At 38.4% G+C, this 23,513-nt stretch overlaps 1 protein-coding gene across 1 annotated transcript in view; it reads left to right on the forward strand.

Moving 5' to 3' along the window:
- Positions 1 to 23,513, forward strand: part of PLAA (phospholipase A2 activating protein) — a 44,819-nt gene that overhangs the window by 3,977 nt on the left and 17,329 nt on the right. Inside the window, exons 2-7 of the mRNA XM_002819730.5 lie at positions 10,916 to 11,109; positions 17,800 to 17,900; positions 17,988 to 18,108; positions 19,653 to 19,820; positions 20,255 to 20,390; positions 22,822 to 22,991. Coding sequence (XP_002819776.2) covers positions 10,916 to 11,109; positions 17,800 to 17,900; positions 17,988 to 18,108; positions 19,653 to 19,820; positions 20,255 to 20,390; positions 22,822 to 22,991 — 890 coding nt within the window. The remainder of the gene's footprint in view (positions 1 to 10,915; positions 11,110 to 17,799; positions 17,901 to 17,987; positions 18,109 to 19,652; positions 19,821 to 20,254; positions 20,391 to 22,821; positions 22,992 to 23,513) is intronic.

The raw sequence follows: 23,513 nt of genomic DNA on the forward strand, positions 1-23,513 counted from the left end.
GTCTCCCACTGCTAGAGATTTCAGAATTTGAGTCACCATCCATAAATTCAGTTGATAACTATTGAGTGCCTCCTCTTTGGGATACTGGAGAGGAATGAAGACAGACAAGTTGCCAGTGTTTCTGGAGCTTTCTGACAGTCTGATGGGGAAGATAGATTAAAAAACAAGCCAATAAATAATTAAAAACTGGCATGTGAAGAAAACATACAGTTAATAATTAGGTGGAGAGAAATATTAAAGGAAGCCTCTCTGAGGAGTTGTTTGTTTAAAGCTGATATTTGAAGCATGAGTTGGATGGAGCTGGTCGTGGAAGAGCAAATAGGGAGGGTTGAATTGGAAGAGCATTCCAGGGAGGGTTGAATTGGAAGAGCATTCCAGGCAGCCGGAGGAGCAAACAGGAGGGAATTAACTGTGAGGTGAGGGCAAGTTTTGAGGCTGGCAAGAGCCAGGTTATGGAGTTTGCAGATGGAAGCCTTCAAATAGTTTCAAGCCGGGAGCAACATGATCTGATTTCCGTGTTGAGAAGTTTCTGCTAGCTGATGGTAGAGAATAGATTGGAAAGGGGTAAGTGTAGAAGTGGGTTTGCTTGGAGGCTTTTGAAGTAGTATAATCAACACAAGATGGTCCACTAGACTAGGGATAGTATAGAGCAAAATCCTGTATTGAATTGAATGAGATGATCTCTAAAGATCTCTTCTAACTCTAAAATTCTATAATATCCAAAACTACTTAGTAATACTAATATGGAGCTTTTTGTTTGAGTACAGTTATTAAGTTTTTGCCTTTAAAATTGAATCCAGTAGAAGCATAAGCCCAGTAGAATATAACCATGCAGTAAGGAGTATAATCAAGGATGCCTGTTTTAATAGTGGAATCCTGTCATTAAACTTTTGGGACTGTACTAGTTTGACAAGAGTTTAATCACTGGAGTAGTTGTGCTTACCAGGAACTTGAAGAACTTTGGGCTGAACTGATTTATTTGAAAAGTGATTTTGTTCATTGAACTATTGATTTTTTTTTTTTTTTTGAGACAGAGTTTCGCTCTTGTTGCCCAGGCTGGAGTGCAATGGCACAATCTTGGCTCACTGCAACCTCCCCCTCCGGGGTTCAAGCGATTCTCTTGCCTCAGCCTCCCAAGTAGCTGTGATTACAGGCATGTGCCACCATGCCTGGCTAATTTTGTATTTTTAGTAGAGATGGGGTTTCTCCGTGTTGGTCAGGCTGGTCTTGAACTCCCAACCTCAGGTGATCTGCCCGCCTTGGCCTCCCAGTGTTGGGATTACAGGCGTGAGCCACCATGCCTGGCCGAACTCATGATTTTTTTGTTTTTGTTTTTCAAAATTCATTCCTGTATGTATTTATGTAACACTGATGAAGAACTTGCATTTTGCCACAGTGTGTGTTAGTGCGTAGTGAGATAAGATTATTTAGTCTCTCATATTCTGCTGGTTAGGTTAGCAAGCTTGTCCATCCTGTGGCCCATGGGTGGCTTTGAGAATGGCCCAACACAAATTTCATAAACTTTCTTAAAACATTATGAGGCTTTTTTTGTGATTTTTAAAAAATGCTCATCAGCTATTGTAATTATTAGTGTATTTTATGTGTGGCCAAGACAATTTTTCTTCCAATGTGGCCCAGGAAAGTCAAAAGATTGGATACCCCAGGGTTAGAGTGTTTCATAGTCATCAGGTGATTAAGCTCTTATTGATGCCAACTAAAGTGTCTCAACCATACCTTTAATGTTGTAAAAGTGTCCTCAAGTCTGACATATTGACAATTTTTATTTCATGATACATGTCTTCTCTTTTGTGTTGCTGTAGCAGAATACCACAGACCGGGTAATTTATAAAGAAAAATTTATTTTTCATAGTTCTGGATACTGGGAAGTCCATTATCAAGGTATCGGCATCTTGAAAGGGCCTCTTTGCTGCTGTATCATCCCGTGGTGGAAGGGCAAGAGAGCACACAGCAAGAGGCACAGGGGCAAACTTGCTTTTGTAACAAAGCCACTCTCTAACCCAGTCCCACAATCATGACATTAATCCATTCACGGGGGCAGAACCCTCTTGATCTAATCTCCTCTTAAAGGTCCTACTTCTCAACATGGTTGCATTGAAGGTTAAGTTTCCAGCACATGAACTTTGGGGGACACGTTCAGGCCATAATAGAATATTTGTGTGATTTTGTTTTTTTGACACAGGGTCTCGCTTTGTTGCCCAGGCTGGAATGCAATGGCATGATCACTGCCTCATTGCAGCCTCGACCTTCTGGGCTCAAACAATCCTCCCACTTCAGCCTCTTAAGTAACTGGGACTACAGGCAAGAACCACCATGCCCAGCTAATTTTTATTTATTTATTTCTGTAGAGATGAGGGTCTTACTAGATTGCCCAGGCTGCTCTCAAACTCCTGGGCTTAAGCAATCCTCCTGCCTCAGCCTTCCAAAGTGTTGGGATTAAAGGTGTGAATCACCACTCCCAGCTCATTAACAGCATATTATTAAAGTTAATGAAATGCTATAAATGTTTGGAGTGAAGTCGTAAATGAAATTTGCTTTCCCATGTAGCCAAGTGGTAAATGAAATTTACCACTGTAAATTTGAATCAGTACCACTGATTCAACTTCAAATTCTTTGTTTGTTACCGAATTGCCTCTTACCGAATCTGACTTGGTCTGTCTACCTCTGATGCAAATGAAATTTACCACTGCTTTCCATGTATGTTGTTGCTAAGGTTCTAGATCAGGGTAGTAAATGTAGGGATGGACTGGGAATAATGGGGAAAGTTAGTTCTAGGGAGGCAGAAATAGTTTTGTTTTAGAGTAGACTAAACCAGGTACCTAGTCTTTCACAAAAGCCCTTTGAAAACCCAGAAAGTCTTTGGACCTTCAGAATGGAGACATATCTGTTGGTTGGGCATTGAACTGAGCCAGCAACATGCCATTGTTTCAGACTACTTCAGGTCTCTATAAGCTAGCTTCAAGCTAAATTACATTTCCCAAGTCTTTCGTTGACTTCTGGGTGGGGAGAGATGAGTGAGATAGGACTTCAGCAGCTTTGCCTTTATATTGCCTTGCCTTTTGAAAAACGACCCATGCTTGAAGACACATCTTCAGATATAGGATCTGATTATATTAATCTATATTAATAGATTTTTTAGGTGCAATCTATTAGTTCCTACTGTAGAATATGAGAATTTAGCTCTCTTTCTGCCTTCCACTCACCCCATCACATATGCATCTTTTTCTTTGCTCTTTTTTTTTTTTTTGAGATGAGTCTTGCTCTGTCACCCAGGCCGGAGTGCAGTGGCGCTGTCTTGGCTCACTGCAAGCTCCGCCTCCTGGGTTGACGCCATTCTGCCTCAGCCTCCCGAGTAGCTGGGACTATAGGCGCCCGCCACGGCGCCCGGCTAATTTTTTGTATTTTTAGTAAAGACGGGGTTTCACAGTGTTAGCCAGGATGATCTGGATCTCCTGACCTCGTGATGCGCCTGCCTTGGCCTCCCAGAGTGCTCGGATTACAGGCGTGAGCTACCATGCCGGGCCTCTGTGCTCTGACTCTTATAATTTAAGCTGTGGAATAATCTATGGTAACTCTTCCTCAACAATTTTATGATCTTCATGTGGCTAATAATTGTTTTATTTTGGTTTTCATTTGCTTAGCTTTCTATGTATTTATCACTGAGTCAACTTCAAATTCTTTGTTCGTTACTGAATCACCTCTTAAGGCATTTAGATACATTGGATATTTTACAATTTCCTCTTCCTGACAATGCAAACTTTCTGACCTGGTCTGTCCACCTCTGATGCACAACTAATCCTGGGATTTCCCTTCATTGTTGTTTCCAAAACAACTTTTTTGAACCTCATATGTTGGATTTTTATTGTCAGTATCCTTTAGCTTTCTCTTGGTTGGTTTTCTTCCTTGTTGCCTTATTGGAACATAACCTCTAGGAGCTTCCTGAAATGTAGTGCATCAGTAATAAATGTTTTAAGACCTTGCAAGTCTGAAAGTTATTTTATTTTGCCTTGTTACTGGCATGATAATTTGGATGGTTGTAGCATTCTAATTTTAGAATAGTTTTCTTTCAGAATTGTGATGGAATCCATTGTATTTCATCTTCTAGTGTTATTGTTGAGAAGTCTGAAGCCATTCTGATTTTTGAACTATTTTTTTTTTTCTTTCTGGAAGGCAGTCTACTTGTATCCATTGTTCCAGGCCATTGGCGGGCCCTTTTAATATGAAAACTCATGTCCATAAATTCCAGGAAATGTTCTTCAATTAATTCTTTGGCTGCTTTCTCTTTATTTTTTCTGTCTTCTTTTTTCTGGAACTGTTTTTATTCAGATATTGAACTTGCTTTCTAAATTTCTCTTTTTTTTTTTCTTGGCTATAATCTCTAGCAGGTTGCCTTGACTTTGTGAAATTATGTCCTTGTTTCATGGTTGCAATATCTTATACCTCTAAGGATGATAATGACAATTTAAAAAAATGTTTTAAGGTATTTTCTCCTTAATGGTCTGTTTTCCTCCATATTGGTTTTTTTCTCGTCTCTATTTGTGTTGATCACTGTATTTCATGCTGGAGGCTTTCCCCAGATGTCTGGTAATCTTTATTGTGTGCTCAGCGTTATGGGTAGAGAATTAAGAAGCTCCTGGCAGATCTGTGCTCCTGGATGGGGCTTGCTGGTTGTGAGTTTTACTGTTGAGTTATCTGGTAGGGCCATTATATTGGGCTGATCTGCTGCCTAGAGGATGAGGGTGTGGTTTCCAGGGTTTTCTTTTGGTGGTCTTGGGCTCCAGTAGGAATATACACATTCTTCACACTCCAAGACTCAGCTATCAGCTATCCTTATCCTTATCCTTATCCTCAGTCTTTTTAAAGACTCAGCTTTAAAAAGATGAAAATTCAAAGATTTTCATCTTTTTAAAGAAAAAGCTTCAGACTTTTGCTGAGTGCTAGCAGGACAGTTGTCTGGCTGGGTTGTCTAGCTGCACATCCCTGCCCCCCTGTTTTGTTTTCTTTTTTTTTGTTTTAATACCTTAAGTATTTTTTAAAATCAATTTAAGAAATACTTAATGCTAACCATTTAAAACATTGTGCTAGGGACTTGGGAAGACACAAAGAACCTAATCTGGATTCTGCCGTTAAGAACTTCACAGACCACTACGGAAGATGCACACAAACATCTATGCTTTGAAGTGTTAAGGGTTACACATAGTGGGTAGATTTAGTGGTTTACATAATACAGATTTTAAAACATGTTCTGTCTTTTGATTTCCTCTGGGCTTATTGATAAAATGGTTTCAAAAGCATTAAAAAACAAAAACAACACCCACTAAAATGAAGTGAACAAGTTGAAATTGGTTACTACCAGATATCTTTCTTTGAAGACTTTTTCATAATGCTTCAGATTCTGAAGACTTTCGATTAGTCTTTCTTATCTTAGTTCCTGCCTCTTTGTCCTCACGTCTGGAGGTATATAGTGCTGTTAATTCTTTTCCTCCAATTTTTTTATTGTGATAAAATATACATAACATAAAATTTGCCATCTTAACCATTTTAAACTGTACAGTTCAATGGTATTAAGTATATTCATAATGTGTAACCATCACCACCATCCATCTTTTAACTCTTTTTATCTCTTTATACTGAAACTACCTGTTTAAGCAATAACTCCTCATTCTCTCCACCCCCAGACCCTGGCAACCACCATTCTACTTTATGTCTCTTTGATTTTGACAGCTCTAAGTTCGACATATAAGTGGGATCATACAGTATTTGTCTTTTTATAACTAGCTTATTTCATTTAGCATAATGTCCTCAAGGTTCTTCCATGTTGTAGCATATGTCAGAATTTCCCTCCTTTTTAAGGCTGAATAAAATTTCATGTTTATACCACATTTTGTTTATTCATCCAATGATGGGACACTTAGGTTGATGCCACATTTGAGCTATTGTGAATAATGCTACTATGAATATGGTTGTACACATATCTCTTTAAGATCCTGCTTTCATTTCCATTGGGAATATATCCAGAAATGGAATTGCTGAGTCATATGGTAATTTTATTTTTAATTTTTCTAGTAATTGCCATACTTTTTTCTGTAGTGGGTGTCTTTGCTTTCACATAGTATATTCTGTATGTCTGTTCTAGTTGATTTATGTTAAGTCCTTTTTTTCCTTACATGTTTTCTGTCTGATTATTCTGTTATTGAGATTGAGATATTGAAGTCTTCAACTATTATTGTAGAACTATCTGTATATCACTTCAATTATGTCAGTTTTTGTTTTATATATTATGTGCATAAATTTATAATTGTTATATCTTCTTGCTGTACCGAACTTTTTATTAATATATAATATCCTTCTTTGTCTCTTGTTTTCTTTTTTTGATTTAAGGTCAATTTTGTCTAATGTTAATATAGCTACTCCTGCTTTCGTTTGCTGTTTTCATGGAATATCCTGTTTCATCCTATCACTTTCAGTATATTTGTGTCTTTGGATCTAAAGTGAGTCTCTTATAAACAGCACCGAGTTGGATTATGTTTTTTAAAATGGTTTCTGCCAATCTCTGTCTTTTGATTGGAGAGTTTAATTCATTTACATTGAAAGTAATCACTGATACCATTTTGCTGTCTGTTTTCTATATGCCTTAAAGTTTGTTTTTGTTTTTTTTTGTCTCTCATCTCCTGCATTACTGTCTTCTTTTGTGTTTAGTTGATTGATTGATTGATTTTATTTTTATCTTTTTTTGAGACGGAGTCTCAGTCTGTGGCCCAGGCTGGAGTGCAGTGGCGCAATCTCGGCTCACTGCAAGCTCCGCCTCTCGGGTTCACGCCATTCTCCTGCCTCAGCCTCCCGAGTAGCTGGGACTACAGGCCCCTGCCACCACACCTGGCTAATTTTTTGTATTTTTAGTAGAGATGGGGTTTCACCGTGTTAGCCAGGATGGTCTCGATCTCCTGACCTTGTGATCCGCCGGCCTCGGCCTCCCAAAGTGCTTGGGATTACAGGCGTGAGCCATGGCGCCCGGCCTAGTTTATTTATGTTTAAATTCCTTCCCCATTTCCTTAGTGTATATTCTATTTTTGTGTGTGTTTACCATGGGGATTATATTTAATATCCTAAAGTTGTAATCCTCTAATTTGAATGTATACATTTAACTTCAATAACAAAAATTCTTTATAGCTCCATCTTCATCCCTTTTGGTTGTTGGTGTCACAGAATTACATCTGTATATACTCTGTGTCCTAAAAACATAAAGTAATAATTATTTTAAATGCATTAATCTCTGAAATTATGTAGGAAAAATTTGGAGTTACAAGCCAAAGTTACAATATCATTAGCTTTTAGGCTAATTTTTTAATGTAATGTTTCTTAAATGATATAGAAATCAAAAGGTGGAGTTGTAAACCACTATCGTATTTACCATTATTGAGATCTTTATTTTTCATATTGCTTCAAGTCTGTTTAGTGTGTTTTCATTTCACTGTGCAAGAAGGCTCCTTTAAGCATTTCTTACAGGGAGGTCTGGTGGCAGCAAACTCCCTCACCTTTTTTTTTTTTAAGAAATGGTGTCTTACTCTGTTGGCCCATGCGGGCATACAGTGGTATAGTCATAGCTCACTTAAGCCTCAAACTCCCAGGCTCAAGGGATCCTCTCGCCTTAGCCTCCCAAGTAACTGGGACTACAGGTGTACACTATCACACCTAGCTAATGCTCCAAAAAAAATTTTCAAGATGGGGTTTTGCTATGTTGACCAGGCTGGAATGCTGTGGCTGTTCATGAGTGTGGTCACAGCACTCTGCAGCCTCCAACTCCTGGGCTCAAGCAGTTCTCCTATCTTGGTCTCCTGAGGTGCTGGGACTACAGGTGTGTGCTACTGCACTCAGTTTGACCTCCAAAGTTTTTGATGAGAAATCTACTAATTATATTATTGAGGATCCCTTGTATGTGATAAGTCACATCTTTCTTACTGCTTTCAAGATTCTTTGTATCTGTCTTTCTTAAGTTTGAATATAATGTGACTTGGTGTGGGTCTCTTTGAGTTTATCTTCTTGGAGTTTGTTGAGTTTCTTTGGATGTTTATATTCATGTCTTTCATCAAATTTGGGATGTTTCCAGCCATTATTTCTTCAGATATTCTCTCTGCTCCCTTTCACCTCTCTCTAGGACTGCCACAATCTGTATGCTGGCCTACTTCATGTTGTTCCACAAGTCCCTTAGGCTCTCTTCATTTTTTTTTCAGTCTTTTTTTGTGTTCTTCAAACCTGGTAATTTCTACTGTCCTGTGTTCAAGTTTGCTAATTATTTCTTCTTGCTTGAATCTGTCTTCAAGTTGTCTAGTGAATAATTTCATTTCAGTTATCATACCTTTCATCTTCATAATTTCTTTTTGGTTTCTTTATAGGTTTTCTGCCTCTACTGATACTTCAGTTTTCTTCATGCATAATTTTCTTGACTTTCTCCATCTTCCTTTAGTTCTTTGAGCATGTTTAAAACAATTGTTTTAAAGTCTCTGTCTAGTAGATCTGCTGTCAGGTCTTTTTCAGGGACAGTGTCTATTGACTTAATTTTTCCTTTGAATGGGCCATACTTTTCTGTTTATTTGTATGCATGTGATTTTTTTGTTGTTGTTGAAAGTGAACATTTAATCTAATAATATAACTCTAGAAATCATATTCTTCCCCTTTTCCAGGGTTTGCTGATTTTGTTATGTTTTTGTGTATTATCTTTTTGTTGTTGTTGTTGTTGAAGGGTGTCTTTGTTCCAAATGTCGGCCTGAGATGTAAACTTACAGTCTTCTCAGGTCTTTTCTGAACCTGTGCTTTTCCCTGGGCATGCACTTTCACTTTCTAATTTTTTCCATATATATAGTTCCTTTTGAATATCTTAGTCTTTATTATCTTGCTCCCAGAAGAGGAAAATGAAGGTGTTAGGGGAGTGGGCATCAGCCTTTTTTTTTTTTCTTTTTTTGAGATGAAGTCTTGCTGTTGTCCCCCAGGCTGGGGTGCGATGGCGCAATCTTGGTTCACTGCAACCTTCTCCTCCCAGGTTTAAGTGATTCGCTTGCCTCAGCCTCCCAAGTAGCTGGAATTACAGGCACCTGCCACTACGCCCAGCTAATTTTTGTGTTTTTAGTAGAGACGGGGTTTCACGATGTTGGCCAGGCTGGTCTCCAACTCCTGACCTGAGGTGATCTACCCACCTCAGCCTCCCAAAGTGCTAGGATTACATGCGTGAGCCACTGTGCCCGGCCGGGCATCAGCCTTTTAAATCCCCTTGGAAGTCACTTCAGCTCAAGAGGTAGAGGCTTGCATCAGCGGGGGGAGGTGCAACAACAATGGCTGCCTGCCTCTTTGTTGCTGCTCTGTGATCAAAGCAGCAATCAGTGATCAGAGAACGGATCTCTGATATTTGGAGGACAGGATCCTTTTTGCCAACCCTAGTTCCTACAGCTGTGAGCAAAGTTCTCTGGGAACAGATGCATGACTGCCTGCCATGGGGCTAGAAGGGTGAGGTGTGGGTAACTGCTACTGTGCCAAGAGCAGGCATTGATCAAAATTAACCTCAATTTACAATCCAAGCCTTCCCCTAGAAGTTGCAAGCTTTGAATTGACTGCAAAGTTTCATAATAGTTACATCAGACAGATTCTGCCAGTGCCATCGTTGTCTAGGTGGGAAGACAGATGCTTGGTGCTTCCGACTCTGCTAACTTCCCAGAATATTCTCTAGTTCTTAAGCCATTTGTTGGTAAATTGGTTCTTCGGTTGTCCTGCTGCCTGCGAGGACTCAGGTCTCCTAAGGCCCTTACTACTTTTCTGTAAGCTTTAAGTATTCAAAGTTGTATTCATGTATTTTTTTTTCATTCTCCTTGGCTTTGTGGGTTTAATTAAGCCTTTATTAAAAAACATAGGTATATATTGCTTTCAGTGGGATTTGGGAAGGAAGTGAAAATAGATGAGTTTGTTTAGTCTTTATCTGGGAGTCTTACCTCTTTATGTGCACTTGTCTTATCTTCTTCAACTGGTCTGCAAACTCTTTGATTTAGCTGAGTTAGGGATATAATTCTTTTTATCCCTCTCAGTGGCTAATTTATTGCTTTCCACATAGTAAAGCATAATCTGCTGGTTGAACTTGTTAAGTAAGGCAGTGATGCTAAGTGATTGATACATATAACAAATTGGTAATCATTTTAATCCCCATGCAATTATTAAGGTACTGTGTTCATTGATATATATAATTATATATAACATTATATATTATATAATATACTGTAGCCATTTATATATTTCTGTATTAGGTGGGGGTTTTTTTGTTTATTTGTTTTAGCTTATCAGTTATCGTTAGGGTTAGTATATTTTATGCATGGCTCAAGACAATTCTTCTTCTTCAGTGTGGCCCAGGGAAGCCAAACGATTTGACACCCCTGTTCTAGCTATGTAGAAACACGTACTGTACTATACTACTGGGCTCTAAGTCAATGCTTCATAATGTGAAAAAGTCCTCAGTATATTTAGGTCTTCTTAATAATAAATTTCATTATCTTAATTGCATGTATGTTTTGTTTAACCAGGGATTTCTTAGGGTAACAGTCACTAATGTGTAGAAGTGAAGATGGAGATTGAGAAAAAAGCCAGTCATGATTATTTATTGCCCTTTCTTTTTTCCTTGTTTTCTATGTTAACGTTTTCTTATCAAAGAAACACTAAAGAAACTTCTCTTAATCTCATGGAATTCTCTATAGTAGTTCATATGAATTATGTAAGGTTCAATTTAAAACAGTAGATTCTTAAGATAGTATATACTCTAAAGTTTGTCTAGACACTAAATGAAAATGAGTGCTTTGACAGTTTACGTCCTAGGCTAAGTCAGAGTACGAATATGTATCCATTAATTATCTTGTCTTTCCAGTCCAAACAGGGGCTTTACAGAAATGCACTGTATGAGTGGCCATTCCAATTTTGTATCTTGTGTATGCATCATACCCTCAAGTGACATCTACCCTCATGGCCTAATTGCCACTGGTGGAAATGACCACAATATATGCATTTTCTCACTGGACAGTCCAATGCCACTTTATATTCTAAAAGGCCACAAAAATACTGGTGAGTATAATAATACTTTGGTGTTTTTCTATTTGAAGTTTTATCCCTTTGAAAGTAAAATTTACATATCCATTTTCTCAAGTTTTTATTATATTTTGTTTTACCTATAGCTGTGGTTTGGTAATGGAAACCGTTTTGGGTTATCTTAGTTCTGTAAAAATTCTGTTACAAATTTGTTGTGATCAGTAAAGGTTGATATGCTTATATATGTAAAAAGTAATCTGTTCAGTTATTGGCCGGGAGCGGTGGCTCACACCTGTAATCCCAGCACTTTGGGAGGGTGAGACAGGCAGATCACTTGAGGCCAGGAGTTCGGACCAACCTGGAAAACATTGCAAAACCCCGTCTCTACTAAAAATACAAAAATTATCCAGGTGTGGTGATGCCCACCAGTAATCCCAGCTACTCAGGAGGCCGAAGCACGAGAATGGCTAGAACCTGGCAGGCAGAGGTTACAATGAGCCAAGATCCTGCCACTGCACTCCAGCCTGGGTGACAGAGTGGAGACTGTCTCAAAAAAAAAAAAAAAAAAGAAAAAAAAAAGTAAAGTGTTCAGTAATAAAAGAGGCTATATAATTTGAATATACTTCATGACTTTGGTTTTTAACTATTTTATGCAATGAATGCATTTATTCAGGAAACTAAAAGTATTTAATTAAAGACCCAGAAGCAGTGTGTTTAGGGCTCTGGTGTTATTGAGGAATATTTAATATATTTGAATATTATTTTCTGTGATTTGTGTATATTCCTGATTCTGTGATAATTCTGGATTTCTGTGTGGCTTAACAGTTCTTTATTGTAGAATGACATGCTTAATTGGTGCAGTAAGTGTACTTTTTTTTTAAATATAAGTGAAATAGTTCGGAACATTTTTCATAAACACTTAAATTCCTTTAAACAATTTGTATAATGTGCCAGGCACCATGGCTCATACGTGTAATCCCAACACTTTGGGAGGCTAAGACGGGAGGATTGCTAGAGGCAAGGAGTTTGAGACCAGCCTGAGCATCATAGGAAGACTCCATCTCTACAAACAATTAAAAAATTAGCTGGACATGGTGGTACATGCTTGTAGTCCCAGCTACTCAGGAAGTTGAGGTGAGAAAATTGCTTTAGCCCAGGAGTTGGAGGCTGCAGTGAGCTGTGATCACACCACCACACTCCAGCCTGGGTGATAGAATGAGACCCTGTCTCTAAAAACACATTTTTTGTTTGTTTGTTTGTTTTGTTTTTGTTTTTTGTTTTTTTTTGGAGACAGAGTCTCGCTCTGTCGCCCAGCCTGGAGTGCAGTGGCGTGATCTCCGCTCACTGCATGCTCCGCCTCCTGGGTTCACGCCATTCTCCTGCCTCAGCCTCCCGAGTAGCTGGGACTACAGGTGCCTGCCACTACGCCCGGCTAATTTTTTTGTATTTTTAGTAGAGACGGGGTTTCACTGTGTTAGCCAGGATGATCTCGATCTCCTGACCTCGTGATCCACCCACCTCGGCCTCCTAAATTGCTGGGATTACAGGCGTGAGCCACTGTGCCTGGCCAACAAAAATAATTTTTTATTTTTAATTATTTTTTAATTTTAATTTTAATTTATTTTGAGACAGAGTCTCGGTCTGTCACCAGGCTGGAGTGCAGTGGTGTGATCTTGTGATCTTGGCTCACTACAGCCTCTGCCTCCCAGGTTGAAGTGATTCTCCTGCCTCAGCGTCCAGAGTAGCTGGGATTACAGGTGCCCACCACCACGCACAGCTTTTTTATGGTTTTTTTTTTTTTTCTTTTAGACAGAGTCTTGCTCTGTCACCAGGCTGGAGTGCAGTGGCGTGATCTTGGCTCACTGCAACCTCTGCCTCCTGGGTTCAAGCAGTTCTCCTGCCTCAGCCTCCTAAGTATCTGGGACTACAGGCGTGCACCACCACACCCAGCTAATTTTTGTATTTTTGGTATAGACAGGGTTTTACCATGTTGGCCAGGATGGTGTTGATCTCTTGACCTTGTGATCTGCCCAACTTGGCTTCCCAAAGTGCTGGATTACAGGCGTGAGCCACCGTGCCTGGTCCATTTTTGTGTTTTTAGTAGGGATGGGATTTCACCATGTTGGCCAGGCTGGTCTCGAACTCTTGACCTCAGGTGATCCACCCGCCTCAGTCTCCCAAAGTTCTGGGATTATAGGTGTGAGCCACTGTGCCCGACCAAAAACAGAAAGAATTTTTTAAATGTTTGTGTGCGTGTATGTGTGTTTGTGTGAGAAATCTTCAATACAGAGGGATACAGATTTTTAAAATTTTATTATAGAAATCAAATGTACACAAAAGTAGAGATATCTTATTTTTGTTTCATCTTCCCCCTCCTTCCACTACATCATTTTAAAATTACTGATATTCTACTGCTTCATTTATAAATACATCCTTCATTATGTGGCTGTAAAATAGGGGTTGGCAGACTTTTTCTGTAAAGGATCAGATAGTAAATAAATTTTCTGCTTTTCAGGCCATATGGTTGCTATCATAACTGCTCAACTCTGCAGTTGTAGTGCATAGCAGCTATAGACAGTAAATAAATGAATGAGCCTGTCTGTGTTTCAATAAATCTTCATTTGTGAACACTGAAATTTGAATTTCATATAATTTTTCACATATTAGAAGATTGCCTTTGATTGTTTTTCTCTCAATTACTTAAATACGTGAAAAACATTCTTAGTTTGTTAGGTATACAAATACAGGTGGCTCACCAGCATTAGTTTGTTGACCCTTGTAAAAGATAAGGACACTCTCGTCCTCTAAAAAGAAGAACCACAATATTGTTATCACACCTAAAACAAAACAAAAACTAATTTCTTGTCAACTGTCCAATGAATGTTCAAATTTACCCAGTTGTCTCGTAAATCTTTTTTTATAGTTCATTTGAATTCTGACCCAAATAAGGTCCACATCTTTTTTGTTTGTTTGTTTGTTTTGTTTGTTTGTTTGTTTTGGAGATGGAGTCTCACTCTTTTGCCCAGGCTGGAGTGCAGTGGTGCAATCTTCAGCTCACTGCAACCTCCGCCTCCTGGATTCAAGTGATTCTCCTGCCTCTGCCTCCCAAGTAGCTGGGATTACAGGCGCCCACCACCACGCCCAGCTAAGTTTTTTGTAGTTTTGGTAGAGATGGGGTTTCACCATGTTGTCCAGGCTGGTCTCAAACTCCTGACCTCTGATGATCCATGTTGTCCAGGCTCGTCTCTAACTCCTAACCTCTGGTGATCTGCCTGCCTCAGCCTTCCAAAGTGCTGGGATTACAGGCATGAGCCACCGTGCCCAGCCCTACATCTTTCAATCTGTCAGTTTCTTTCTTTTTTCCTTGTTGTTTAAAACCAGATTACTTTAGCTGTAGAATTTCCCACAATCTCAGTTTTACTGGTTAAAGCCTAGTTTCCTTTAATGTGTACTTCAGTCACCTATATTTCTTGTAAGCTGTTAGATAGATCTAGTAAGCTTTATCAGGTTCAGATTCAAGGTTTTGGCAACAGTATAGGTGGTATTCTGTATTTTCTATTGTATCATATCAGGAAGCACACAATATCTTTTTGTGATATTAAGATTGATCAGTGGGTTCAAGTATTGTATCTTTCTTTCATTATAAAGTTCCCATCAGCCTTTCACATAATGGTAATTTTTAGCAGCTACTGATAAACATTGCCTAGATTCAATATTTTATTAAGGTTTACAAAATGATTGTACTGTAATTCTAATATTATTTCTGCATTTGATCGCCAAGACTTTTCTGTATAGATCTTTCCACATCAACTGGTTACCATGTGGGAGTTTTATACAGAAAAGACAGAATAAATGCTTACCTTGACCCTTCTCCCAACTTATTTACTGGTTTTCAGAAGGAGTTGTTTCCTGAATATCTCTTTTTTTTTTTTTTTTTTTTTTCAGTTATCAAATTGTTCATATCTGGCCATTGGAAACCTCTTTAAATTGGCTCCTGTCACCTTTTTATAAGACCTTCAGTAGTCTTCCTTGCTTTATTACAGAATGTTCTAGGTTCAATTTGTACATTTCTTGCTCTAGACCTCAAACCAGCACTTTTGCCAAGAAGTCCTGTTTTTTTTTTCTTTTACTGGGAAATGGTATTTTATCCAATTATACTGATTTGTGGAAGAATGTAAAGAGCACCCAAGTTACAACTATTAAGATCTCAGACTGGGCGTGGTGGTGCATGCCTGTAATCCCAGCACTTTGGGAGGCCGAGGAGGTTGGATCACTTGAAGTCAGGAGTTCGCGACCAGCCTGACTAACATGGTGAAACCCTGTCTCTACTAAATACAAAAAAATTAGCCGGGCATGGTGGCGCATGCCTGTAATCCAAGCTACGTGGGAGGTTGAGACAGGAGAATCACTTGTGCCTCAGAGGCGGAGGTTGCAGTGAGCCAAGATTGCACCATTGCACTCCAGCCTGGGCAACAAGAGCGAAACTCCCATCTCAAAAAAAAAAAAAAAAAAAAATCTCAGTGATGTAACATATGAGTATTTCTCATTAACCCTGCACGTTCAACATGGATTAATAAAGGGACTCTGTTCATCATTTTCTCAGGGACTCAGGCTAATGGGGCTTTCTCTCCACACATGCTTCAGTAGTTCTTGGAGCAGTCGAAGGGCAACATGGTTAATAAGGCACTGGTTGGCCGGGCGCAGTGGCTCATGCCTGTAATCCCAGCACTTGGGAGGCCAAGGCGGGCGGATCATAAGGTCAGGAGATCGAGACCATCCTGGCTAACACGGTGAAACCCCATCTCTACTAAAATACAAAAAAATTAGCTGGGCGTGGTGGCGGGCGCCTGTAGTCCCAGCCACTCGGGAGGCTGAGGCAGGAGAATGGCGTGAACCCGGGAGGCAGAGTTTGCAGTGAGCCGAGATCACACAGCTGCACTCCAGCCTGGGCGACAGAGCAAGACTCCATCTCAAAAAAAAAAAAAATAATAATAATAATAATAAGGCACTGGCTTTTAAAATCATGTGATTTTAAAATGTCACAGTAGTAGAGGATTAAATGTCCTCATTAAATGTCCTCACAGTAGTAGAGGATTAAAAAAAAAATTTAAAAAAACACCAAAAACGTGTCTGACTGAAAGTGTCAGCTACCATTTTGTCTGGTGACTAATGCAAGTATCATGGCTATGCCTAACTTCAAATGGAGGAGGAAAGTACCATTCTCCCATGTGTCCAAAAAGGGAGTTACCACAGCATGCTTTCTGGTCATCAATGATTCAGCTTCATCAAACAATCCAAAAGTCTCCTCTGAGTGATGCTAAGTATTCTAAACATCAGGGAGGTGATGCTTATAAGTAAGCTGTCACCCATACCCAATATACAATTATGGAAAAAGAATAGGATAATCAGAGCAAACACTCTCATTCAGAAGAGGAAGCAGTGCAAGACAACAGTTTTTAATCTAGAGCCATTCTGAAATCCAAATAAGTAGCTGTCTCAAGGATCCTCAGCTCAGGGTAGAGAGACTTTTGTGATTGCTTCCTTCTGGTCTAGGAAAAAGGTTTTCCAATCCAAGGTTCTTTATGGCTGTGCTTTGACCCCCAAAAATATTCTTCTTTCCTAAGATAATTTTTATTTTTTTTTCTTTTATCTTTTGAGAGAGGGTCTCACTTTCTTGGCCATACCAGAGTGCAGTGCTGCTCTCACAGCTCACTGCAGCCTTGACCTCCCATGCTCAAGCAATTCTCTTACTGGGACGACAGGCGCGTGCCACCATGTCTGACTAATTTAAAATTTTTGTTTTAGAGTCGGAGTCTCACTATATTGCCCCAGGCTGGTCTCAAACTCCTGAGCTCAATTCAAAATGCTAGGATTACAGGCATGAGCCACTCCACCTGGCTAATTTTTCTTTTCTTTCTTTCTTTTTTGTTTTAAAGACAGAATCTTGCTGTGTCACCCAGGCATGAAGTGCAATGGTATATGATCACGGCTCACTGCAACCTCTGTGCCCTGGGCTCAAGCAATCCTCCCACCTCAGCCTTCCAAGTAGCTGGGAACACAGGTGCATACCACCATACCCAGCTATTTTTTTGTATTTTTAGTAGAGATGAGGTCTCGCCACATTGCCCAGGCTGGTCTCGGACTCCTGAGCTCAAGCAATCCGCCTGCCTTGGCCTCCCAAAGTGCTGGGATTACAGGTGTGAGCCACTGTGCCTGGCATAATTTTTCATATTGGTAATTTTTAGCCTGCATAATTTTACATCAAGAAAGTAAGACATTTAATTAACCACTTCATTACTGTTGGACATTGAGCTTAGCTGCAGGTTTTATGGTCACTTTCATGAAAGCAGCCTTAAATATTTATATAAACAGTGTTTCAAAATCATTTACATTATCTCTCTATTATGATTTGTTAAAGCTGGAAAGATTGTGTAGCTCACTTAAGTTCTGCTCCCTCATTTTACAGACAAGGAATCTGATTTTGAGTAATATTTCTGCAGTTACGTGGCTTGTAAGTGGCACAGCTAGGCCTTGCACCCAGGCAGTCTGGCACCAGAGTCTGCTCTTGACCACTATACTTTTATGTGTCTCTGCTGAATTGAGCCTTCGTTAGCTAAGATACTGCCACTTCAAAGAGTGTTTTTAAAATTGGAATGCTTTAGTAACTTTCAATGTTGAGCATTTTTCTGTATGAAAATGTGTTATCCAATGATGTTTTTTCCTTAGTTTGTAGTTTATCATCTGGAAAATTTGGGACATTACTTAGTGGTTCATGGGACACCACTGCTAAAGTCTGGCTGAATGACAAGTGCATGATGACCTTGCAGGTACAGTAGTTCTGTGTAAATATTCTAAAGAATAATTAAGCTGAATGATTCTGTGGCAACTTAAATTAATACTCATTTTACTCACAGGGTCATACAGCTGCAGTGTGGGCGGTAAAGATCTTACCTGAACAGGGCTTAATGTTGACTGGATCAGCAGACAAGACTGTTAAACTGTGGAAGGCTGGAAGATGTGAGAGGACTTTTTCAGGTAAGATCAGGGTAGACAAGTTTTATAATATCATTGCTTTTTATTTGCTCAGATTCTTTTTCTCAGAAGTTTAAAAGCATGAAAATATTTGAAAAACATTAGTATATTTAAGCTATTAATTTGAATTAATGTAATTTGTCTGATGAGTTAATATCTAATACCTTTAAAAAAGATATAATGAAACCTCTCATAAAACAGCCAAGTGTAGACTGATACATAGCTGTCTGATAAGCTATATATAATATGTGTATGTGCTTCTGCATATATGTATGTAATTTTTGGTATATATTTTTAGTTGTCATTTTAATACTTTTAGCCTGAAACTTCTAAACATAAGCCTCACTGATGGTCAGTCAGCAGTGTTATCTTCATATATGGAAGAAATCATTATTAGTGTCTTTATATTGAAGCACATTGTTTATAACGAATTTCAAGCTTTGTTTATGTTGCGGTTTATGGTGAGTATTCTTTTTAAACCTCAGCTATTAAGTAATGCCAATACTTATGCATCTGCTATCTAATAGTAATATCACTGATTTATTTGTCGGGTACTTAAATATTTACTGTTAATTTTAATTGGTGTTGTTTTTCCTTTTTGAATTTTTTCCTTAAAAGTTGGTAACTACCCTAGATAATACGCAAGAAGTCCCTTTGTACAGATAAAAGTATCTTTTGGCTGGGCGCAGTGACTCACACCTGTAATCTCAGCCTTTCAGGAGGCTGAGGTGGGTGGATCACTTGGGGCCATGAGTTCGAGACCAGCCTGGGCAACATGGTGAAACCCTGTCTCTATTAAAAATACAAAAAAATTATCCAGGGGTGGTGATGCATGCCTGTAATCCCAGCTATTCGGGAGGCTGAGGCACAAGAATCTCTTGAACCCTGGAGGCAGAGGTTGCAGTGAGCAGAGATAGTGCCAGTGCACTCCAGCTTGGGCCACAAAGTGAGACTCCATCTCAAAAAAAAAAAAGAAAGAAAAACAGAAAAAGTATATTTTGTTGGAAAGTGGATGATGACTAAACATCCTTCTGTTTCTGCTTCAGTATATACTCTATATATATATATCAAGTCATTGTTAATCTGTGATAGCTACTCTTAAGTCAACAAATACTGAACATAGGAAATCTGACTTCACAAACTTCAGAGAATGTTTTGTTCTTAAATTTGTGGGCTACTCTTTGTTATATATTTCTTTTATATTTGAATATTATATATTTTATAAATTACTCTTGTTATTGGGGAAGAAAAATTAAAAATGAATTATCAGGTGAAAATGAATTATTGGGGTCAAAATACTATCTCTGGAGGTTTTTGGAGAAGATAGGATGAATATAAAATAACTTGCGAAGACTGGTGATAAAAAAATATTGCTAAACCTTAAATACAAATTTTGGTTACCAGGCTTTCAACAGAAAAAAAGATTTCTCTAACTTGAAAATTAATTTTTACTACTCACTGATATGTTTTATAATGTTAGTAAAATGTATAGAGCCATCAACCAAATTATCAGTTTTATTGATTTGCATTATTGTTTTTTAATGCAGGGCATGAAGACTGTGTAAGAGGTTTGGCAATTTTGAGTGAAACAGAATTTCTTTCCTGTGCAAATGATGCTAGTATTAGAAGGTGGCAAATCACTGGCGAGTGTCTTGAAGTATATTATGGACATACAAATTATATTTATAGCATATCTGTTTTTCCAAATTGTAGAGGTAAGATTATTTTATGCTATGTATTTAATGTTTTGTATTGAGCATTATTCCATCCCATTTGTGAGATGGAGGTAGGAGGGCTAATTACTTAATTTACTATCTATGACTTGAATAATTTAGTAAATTTATTTCATTAAGTATCTTTCTCCTGTTTACAAAGAAGAAAACTGTATGGCCATCTTTATATTAATTCAGATTAGATTGTTGTGTTGTAAAAAGTTCTTGGGTGTCTGAAGAAACACTTTGTAAGATGTGACATGAATAAAAAATGTGATCTTGAAGTTGTATATGTTGTAAGTGACAAACATATGAAATTTAAAACTGTAATTTTAAAACTCTTTGGGTTTCAAAAAGTCAGTGTATCTAGAAAGATGGTATGTATAAATGTACTTAATTTTATTCAAACTAATACTTCCTATATTCATTAATTTTAGACTTTGTGACAACAGCAGAGGACAGATCTCTGAGAATCTGGAAACATGGGGAATGTGCTCAAACTATCCGACTTCCAGCTCAGTCTATATGGTGCTGCTGTGTGCTCGACAATGGTGACATTGTGGTTGGTGCGAGGTATTTATATTCTAGTCAGTCATTAAATGTTATATGTCTAGGCCTTCAGTAGGAACTAGAGTGTACAGAGATAAGCCATAAGGAATTTCAGGTGACTTGGGGAGACTATATGGACACTTCAATTACTAAACAAAACAGTAGTAGATACTATAGCTTTCATACTAAGTGATGCATGATATACCAGTATTGTACTGCAATTGTGCAGTCAAGATACTGACTACAAAAGAAGTTAGAGAAGGTAGAGATTGGTGTGGGAAAACTTTCTGTAGAAGAAGAAATTTGAATTGGATTTTGAAAGATTATGAGTAAGAAAAGATACACAAATTTTTGTCAAAGCTAAGAGTATGAGTTTCCTTCATGTGAATGAATGCAGCATGCATGGGAAGTGAAGGAAAATGGTGGAGTACTAATGCTGGGATAATAGGTACAATGGGGCTTAACTGTGGAGAACCTTTAGTGCTTTCATGCCAGGCATTTTTTAGATTCATTGCTTGGGGTTGAAGGGTTGTAGTTCTTGAGCAAGAAATAGGATTGAAGCAGAACTTACGAATTACTAAATATGTAGATTGGATTTAACTGCTGGTGACAATGGACAGGAAAGTAAATTAGAAAGCAAGTACAGAAGGAGTGTGAAGTTATAAGACATTGGCCCCACAATACTAATGGGTAGGAAATAAGTAAATGAGATAATCCAGAAGGAAAACAATCAGAAAAAGGATGAAAGAAAAGGTAGAGCTTCAAACTATTAGTGGGGAAGTCCTCATTAATAAAAATGGAGAAGTGGAAGAATTGGTTGGGTACAGAAGGTGATGACCGTGGCCTTAGACTTCCTGAGGTCTGCAGTGGTGGTGAGCCACACTCATGCCAGTGGATCATGGTCATTTGAACTGGAGCTTAGTATAAGAACTGAGGCTAAGATAAAGATTTCGCAAAGCTTCCAAAAGCAAACCATAGAACACCATTCTCTGAGGGAAGAAATACAGGGGAGGAACAGAAGACTAAGAACTAAGTTTTATGATATACCATTAGTAGAGAAAAAGAAGTTAGTAGGTTAAACAGAACAAAGGAATTCAAATGTTGAAATTTCTGGGAGACAGAAGAGGAGAGATTTGGGAGGGAGATTGTCATCAGTGTCAAAAGTGTTTGAAGAGTCAAGGAATGGAAAATTTGAAAAGCATTTGGATTTGGTTTGAAAGATGTTATTAGTGACTTTTGGCATCAATCACATTTTGAATAGAAAATGATAGAAAAAAAGGCAAATAAGAGGAAATAAAGGGTTGGAGGAGATGGATGAAGGATCATAGACTACTCTGTAATGCTACTCTAGCATTGAAAGCAATAAGAAGGCCAGCTGCTGTGGCTCACACTTGTAATCCTAGCACTTTGGGAGGTCTAGGTGGGAGGATCGCTTGAGCTCAGGAGTTCGAGACTATCCTGGCTGAGCTACCGAGACCCTGTCTCCATACAAAAAAAATCTTTAATTAGCTGGGCATGGTGGCATGCATTTGTAGTCCCAGCTGCTCAGGAGGCTGAGGTGGGAGGATTGCTTGAGCCCGGGAATTTGAGGTTGCAGTGAGCTGTGATTACCATCCCTGCACTCCAGCCTAGGTGACAGAGTTGGACCCTGTCTCAAAAAGAGAAGAAAAAGAAGGTGACAGCTATAAGGGATAGAGGGTCTAATAACGTGAGTGTTTTATTTTTTGGCTGGGGCAGGGGGTGATTTAGGCTTAGTTTTTTCCCCTCCTAAGCATATGAAGAAAAACCAGTAGAAAGAGTGATGTACATGTTTGTGGACGAATAAGTTAGAAACAGGTTTCCTGTAGAATGGGCCAGGATTACTACAGTTGCAAGTGTCTAATTTGCTTCCCCTATCTCAAAATTTTGAATTAAGAAATCATGGAGATAAAGTAATTTTTCTGAGAAAAGAGGTTAAGGACGGCCATCTAATCCAAACATTAGGCCATTTTTTTTTCCTTGATTGAAGTTACATTGCTAGTTACTGGCATAGTAAAGGATGACCATATTTTTCTACTGAACATCTGCTAATTTTAAGCACTACGTTGGGTCTTTGAGCCCTTTGTAAACTAAACTAGCCCACTACCCTTCTCTATATGGTAACAACTATATGATATTGACTTTAAAAGTACATACTATAGCTCTAGATTCTTATGATGGTAAATATTTAACTTGGAATTAGAAATTGTATAAAATACATATTTCTCTGTTCTTTGTCAATAACTTCTCTATTAAATAGACATAATAGAGAGTAGCATGTGCTGAAGTCAGCACAGTGCTGTAATCAGCAATTAATAACATGCTAATGTTTCTCATATTCATAAATACAGATTATTTTTACTATGGATCATTCAGGTGTGATAATGTTAATGTATTATGACAATGACTTCTAAAATCAGTTTATTTTTCCTTACAGTGATGGCATTATTAGAGTGTTTACGGAATCAGAAGATCGAACAGCAAGTGCTGAAGAAATCAAGGCTTTTGAAAAAGAACTGTCTCACGCAACCATTGATTCTAAAACTGGCGATTTAGGGGACATCAATGCTGAGCAGCTTCCTGGGAGGGAACATCTTAATGAACCTGGTAAGTATTTTATTGTACCTAGTAGAAAAATTCACCATATTTGGCTTTTGGAACAATTAAGAGAAGAAAAATAAATGTTGTTTTGCTTGTGTTTTAGTGTTACTCATTGCTAGATGCTGATTTTTGAGGATTTTTACTATTGCATATAATCACTATGAGAAACCATGTTCTTGCCTCTGTCTCACAGAAGACTTTGAATTAAGCTTCTCATAAACAGGAATTAAAAAATAAATCTCCCAACACTTAGATCATTTACGGTAGACACTCAAAAGGCACTCATTTAATACTTTTAGGTTGATTGGATTCTCTGAGAGGGGTTACAAACTGAATATTAAAATAAGTTTAAATACAAAATAAGCAGGTGTGATGGCATGCGCTTGTAGTCCCAGCTACTCAGGAGGCTGAGGTGGGAGGATGGTTTGAGCCCAGAAGGTTGAGGCTGCGGTGAGCCGAGACTACACTGTTGCACTCCATCCCGGGTGACAGAGTGTGACTCTGTCTCAAAAAAAAAAAAATGAGTTT

The sequence above is a fragment of the Pongo abelii genome, chromosome 13, assembly GCF_028885655.2.
Source record: "Pongo abelii isolate AG06213 chromosome 13, NHGRI_mPonAbe1-v2.0_pri, whole genome shotgun sequence".
Classification (NCBI taxonomy): Eukaryota; Metazoa; Chordata; class Mammalia; order Primates; family Hominidae; genus Pongo; species Pongo abelii.